At 45.8% G+C, this 5998-nt stretch overlaps 1 protein-coding gene across 5 annotated transcripts in view; it reads right to left on the reverse strand.

Moving 5' to 3' along the window:
• LOC117584781 (lysosomal alpha-mannosidase-like) overlaps nt 1-5998 on the reverse strand; it is a 23994-nt gene that overhangs the window by 15857 nt on the left and 2139 nt on the right. The window contains exons 1-4 of one of the 5 annotated variants that reach the window (XM_034273888.1): nt 2406-2570; nt 1960-2330; nt 1428-1898; nt 14-1371 (exon numbers count right to left, since the gene is read on the reverse strand). The exons of 1 other annotated variant lie outside the window; for it this stretch is intronic. In XM_034273888.1, coding sequence (XP_034129779.1) covers nt 14-1371; nt 1428-1898; nt 1960-2330; nt 2406-2486 — 2281 coding nt within the window. In that variant the 5' untranslated portion in view covers nt 2487-2570. Of the gene's footprint in view, nt 1-9; nt 1372-1427; nt 1899-1959; nt 2331-2405; nt 2575-5998 lie in introns of those variants that run through there. 3 more of the 5 variants (XM_034273889.1, XM_034273893.1, XM_034273891.1) reach the window with 3 other exon arrangements.

Below are 5998 nucleotides of genomic sequence, written 5' to 3' on the forward strand. Positions count from 1 at the left end.
ATTGGCTGCCTGCCTAGATCAGGGTTAAAGTCCTCTCGCTTATCCTTTACACGCTTGATCATCTCGCGCCCATTGGAGTCAGTGTAGAAGACGCCGTTCGAGGAGATTTCGCTATCGAAAACTGTCACAATTTCCCTGGCGGTATCCTCGTCAGTTGGAATGGGCCCGACGAGCCACTCGAACTCCACACGGTTGACACCCTCGTAGATGCGAATGACCTGGGAGATCCATTCGCTGAACTGCTGATGGACTTCCTTCACCAGAGCTCCATCGTAAACTGTGAACTCCACCTTGTCTTCCAAGAATTTCAGATCAACGTCTTCCTTTTGACGGAAGACATAAGCTCCGGATTCATATGTCTCATAAATGGCAAAGTTCTGGTCAATAGCCTCGGACACTCCGTTCATCTCAACGGTCTTCAGGCGACCCGTATTATTGTCGATCACCAATTTGATCTGCGATGTCTGGACCACAGTTTCGGAATCATCATCGGCGTGAGTCTCAACATTCTGCATGGAATGGACCTTCTTGAATCGCTGGGGCACCTCCAAGTTCTTTTTGTTTTGCTTCACAGACTTTTTAGCAGTCTTGGGCAGGACAATTTCCTTGCTCTCTACCTTGTCGACCTTCTTGATGTAGTAGCTGGCGATCTTGTTCACGGATGCCTTGAACACGAGCTCGTGCTGAGTTGTGTTCTGGCGGTATTCCAGAGCCAGGACTTGCCAGGCCACTGGCACCACCTCAGAGGCCACCAGGCGTCCCTTTTCGTCAGTCACCTGGTAGTTCTCCTCCTTCACGGGTACTCGCACATACTGTGAGGAGGTGTGGGCCAATGGATTGAACAGGGTCACCACCACATTGTCCGCACTGTCCTGGGTGAAGGCGCATTCGCTGATGTTCAGCTGCAGGCAGCTCTCGAACTCCCCCTCTGGCAGATTGGTCAGCACTCGCAGGGCATCTCGCGCATTGCTGGCTCCTCCTATAATGCCATCATAGAGCAGTCGATCGTAGTCGTTGGACACCGCCTGCTTCTCCGTTCCGGTGATGGCATCGTGGTGTTGCATTATTCCCATTATCTGACGAAGGTAATCGAGGTCTTCCTTCTGTTGCTCGCTCTTCAGATCGGCAAAGACACTGAGCTGTTTGGCAGTCTGCAGCATGTGGTTGCCATCGCGCTCGAAGCGTTTTTGGGTGGGTCGAGAGGTGTAGTATCCTGTCCAGAAGCTGTTGGAGTCGCTGGCATAGGGGAAGAAGTCCTGCGTCTTGTTGGGGTAAGATTGTAGGCCCTTATGCACAGAGTTCAGGTAGCAGCCGGGCGTGGAGTAGAAGATATTGTAGTGAGATCCATTAGCTTGCCGTGCGTTGACATATCTGAAAATTTGAGCTATTTTTTCACCATATTTCAATCATATTTCAATTAATCTTACTTGATCAGCTTGTCCATGTTCTTGTAGTTTATATGCGCGTCTTCGTACTGGAAGTCCCCGCCCAAGGGTATCATGATGTGGGTCGTGCGGAACTTTGCAGCCACTTTAGCTGCATAGGCAAGGAAATCGTCCACCCTGGTTTGGACGTTGTTGTCGTAGCTGTCTCCGTCGATAATTGGATCGTCCCTGCAGAGCACGTCGAAGCAGAAGCCAGAAGTCTCCCAGTATGAGGAGTAGAGCAGACCAGTGAAGAGCTTCGCATCGCTCAAGGACTCGCTGGCATCCCAAATCATTTCCAGTGAGAGGTCCTCCATGCGCCTGGCCTTATCTTTGTGGTCCATGCGGGAGAAGAACTCTCCATCGTAGCCCATTTGTGCGTACAATGAGGCCTGCTCACGACTGTGCCCAAAAGGATCGATCTGCCAGCCGACTCGAGGACGTGCACAAGCGCCAAAAGTCTCATCAAGGAACCTAAAGACCAGTCTCTATTTAGCCATTTAAGTTCCAGAAGCAAAACTCTGTTACAATTTACTTCAATCCCACGGTAAACTGATCAATCACACTGTGATAGTTGACTGCTGCCTCGTCGTTCATGCTCCAGGCGCCGTTGGTGAACTCCAGACGACCTTCGTTGACCAATTTTTTTACCACCTGCTTGACAGTCTCCGACTGTTCCTTCCACCATTTGGCAAAGAAGGAAGTCTCCACTTGGATGAAGCGACGCTTGGGATCCTTGATCAGCTCCGAGACAACTGTGTCGATTATGTACTGGACACCAGCATGTTGAATGTTATTCTTGTGGCCATAAAAATACTGATCCACAGTCTTCAGCCATCCAGCGTCGTCGTGGGAGTGTGGCACCAAGTGAATGTTGACAAAGTTTGGTTTTGTTTCGGGACAAGACTATTAGATATAGATCGAGAGATGGTTAACTATTTGAGTCCGCAAAGTCAAGGAAATTAGAGCGCTCTTAGTAACCTCATAGCCACAGACAGCCTCAGTTGGTTTTGTGTCGACTGCCAACAGTAAAACAAACAGGAAAAATGCGAAGTATTTCATTCCAGCACTTTAAAAGCTAATACTTCGGCACTCAACAAGAAATAAGGAGTCTATGCGACTCTAAGAAACAAGAGGCTCAAACTGGAGCCCACAACTGATTTTGCTACAAGTGTAAGTTGCCTTTTTATATGGGGGAAATGTGTTGTGTGTTATCAAGTGCAGTTGATAAGCATTGAGCACTTGACCGTATCTTGGATTAGGGAAAGTGAAGTGATGCTTAAAAACCAATTAAGTAGGTGCATTGGAAAGATAACCCCTGGTTTGGTTTCGGCATATGTTTCGAAACTTTGTATGACAAAGTGGCCAAACGAATCCATAAATTCGTCGACAAATGGAAAAACTAATCATCAGACGCAGGTTTATCTTAATTGGGTGCCATATTTAACAATCTGTCTATTTGCTTCTGTTTTGAGGAATATTTTTACAGCTTATCGATGGCATTCGATTAATTGAAATGATTTTAGTTGTAGATTGCATGCATAAACATTGTTAATTTTTATGAATTTGTACGGGAAATGATCAAGTGCCTTCGTGGCACCGAAACACTTTTAATTTGATTATTTTGGAGTGTTTATTAATCCTTCCCAGAAATACAAAGTTACAAAACACTGTATTTATTTTTTATTTTTAGTTTTTAAAATGTTACTTTTTATTTGTATAGAGATTTATTTTATTACTTATTACTTATTTTTTGTATTTTAATTTTTTCTTTTATTATTTTTTATTGATGGTTGTTAGTTTTCTTGCTTGTATTTTTGTTTGTTTTTCAAAATTTATATTTTTCAAATTTTCTATAGGTGTAAAATTAAGTGGAAACTAAAAACCGAAAGCCTTAGGAGTTAAGTCCATAAGCTGCACACATTATTCCGACCCCGTGTTCGCCCAGCAACAAAGCACTCGGGAGCCTGTTTTGGCGGTCAGTTGTTAGAGTCGAGTGGATTGAGCTCAATTCTAGGGAGTTATCATAAATAGGAGTGGTGTATTAGCTCACACTTAACTGATTAATGTCTGTATTCATTTTTAAACAGATATTATTAAATGTTACGATTATGTGTGGCTTAGTCTAAGCTCGACAAAGTTAAGTATTTTTAACTTTTAATCTGTTAGCGGTGCACATGTGGCAGTGACCGTCAATAGGTGAGAGCAGTAAACTTATTTTAAAGACAAGGTTAAGGGAAGGAGTAAATGAGGCTGTCAGTAATAAGTGTAAGATTTATATACTTAATGTTCCTTCAATCGGGTTGATTGAATTTGTTTCTTTATATGTCTCTTCATTTCTACGCAAAAGCACACATAGCAGAAATAGCAGAAAATAAATAAAACAAATCAGTTAGGATTATTTGGCATTACTTCTGTGAAAATAATAAAATCTATCTTAAAATTGCCAAGCAAAACCGAGCACCTGCACGAAGAGAAAATAAACTTAGTAACGGTGAGCAAAAGAGAGCAAATTGTGTGAAGTGATAGATTTAGATTATGTCTATCATATACATATATACATAGACTGAGTACCGGCAATACAAGCTGTGACGCGTTCGAGTCGCGTCTCACAACGTTCCTCCTTTTTTATGTAATCTTATCTTGTGGATGGCAATGGTCCCGCAAAAAATGAATTGCATTTCTCAGTCACCACAGAGCATTTTTCCTCTGACAAAATAAATATAAATGGAACTTTCTATAGTTGAAATACTAGAATACAAATCTTTAATTTACATATTTTATTGTTTTCACAAAAATACTGCGTGTTGAGAAACTCTGAGCTACTTCTTCTTGATGATAAAAGTGCGAATTTGCATTGGGTGCAGGGTGACGCTGAAGTCCGAGGCTTCCTGAGACTCCACAGCAGCCAGGGGCTTGTGTGCCGTAGTGAAGTATTCCACCTCTGCGGGGCTGTGGCCAGAAGCATCGTGGTGGAACTTGAATCGTTTCATCTCGCTCAGTGGCAGGTTGCCATCCAAAGTGGTCTCTCGGATTGCCACACCGCCCACGCCATCGAAGATCGGACGAATGTTGAAGCTAACCACATTACCCTCAATGTGATCCAAGAAGTTTTCGACTCTCAGTAGAATCTCATCATCGGTGAATGGCTCCAGGGTAAGGAGATGTACCGACTGGGGGAAGTCATCGAAACTGGGAAGGGTCTTGGCCACAGCGCTGCTGCTCTGACTGCTTCCCTTGCTGAAGAACACGGAGAAGGGAAGGTGGATCTCCTTCTCGGCCACACGCTCCACCTTGGTCGATTCCTTCACAGAGTTGAGGATCAGGTAGACTTTTCCGCGTGCAATGAGAGGTTTCTCGTACTTCTGCTCGTTCAGGGCCTCTCCCACACCATATCCATCGTCCCGAATAAGGCGGCGATGGAGCATGAGCTCCAACTGTCCGTTTTGCATGCTGGTTCCACCCTGGGCACGATCGTTGAGCAGAGCAATGCGCTTGTTGCTGTCCTCCAGGGCAATGCGGGAGACGATTGGGTAATAATTTCCACTAATTGGCTGCCTGCCTAGATCAGGGTTAAAGTCCTCTCGCTTATCCTTTACACGCTTGATCATCTCGCGCCCATTGGAGTCAGTGTAGAAGACGCCGTTCGAGGAGATTTCGCTATCGAAAACTGTCACAATTTCCCTGGCGGTATCCTCGTCAGTTGGAATGGGCCCGACGAGCCACTCGAACTCCACACGGTTGACACCCTCGTAGATGCGAATGACCTGGGAGATCCATTCGCTGAACTGCTGATGGACTTCCTTCACCAGAGCTCCATCGTAAACTGTGAACTCCACCTTGTCTTCCAAGAATTTCAGATCAACGTCTTCCTTTTGACGGAAGACATAAGCTCCGGATTCATATGTCTCATAAATGGCAAAGTTCTGGTCAATAGCCTCGGACACTCCGTTCATCTCAACGGTCTTCAGGCGACCCGTATTATTGTCGATCACCAATTTGATCTCCGATGTCTGGACCACAGTTTCGGAATCATCATCGGCGTGAGTCTCCACATTCTGCATGGAATGGACCTTCTTAAATCGCTGGGGCACCTCCAAGTTCTTTTCGTTTTGCTTCACCGACTTTTTAGCAGCCTTGGGCAGGACAATTTCCTTGCTCTCTACCTTGTCGACCTTCTTGATGTAGTAGCTGGCGATCTTGTTCACGGATGCCTTGAACACGAGCTCGTGCTGAGTTGTGTTCTGGCGGTATTCCAGAGCCAGGACTTGCCAGGCCACTGGCACCACCTCAGAGGCCACCAGGCGTCCCTTTTCGTCAGTCACCTGGTAGTTCTCCTCCTTCACGGGTACTCGCACATACTGTGAGGAGGTGTGGGCCAATGGATTGAACAGGGTCACCACCACATTGTCCGCACTGTCCTGGGTGAAGGCGCATTCGCTGATGTTCAGCTGCAGGCAGCTCTCGAACTCCCCCTCTGGCAGATTGGTCAGCACTCGCAGGGCATCTCGCGCATTGCTGGCTCCTCCTATAATGCCATCATAGAGCAGTCGATCGTAGTCGTTGGACACCGC

Source organism: Drosophila guanche, unplaced genomic scaffold (assembly GCF_900245975.1).
Source record: "Drosophila guanche unplaced genomic scaffold, DGUA_6, whole genome shotgun sequence".
NCBI classification, from domain to species: domain Eukaryota; kingdom Metazoa; phylum Arthropoda; class Insecta; order Diptera; family Drosophilidae; genus Drosophila; species Drosophila guanche.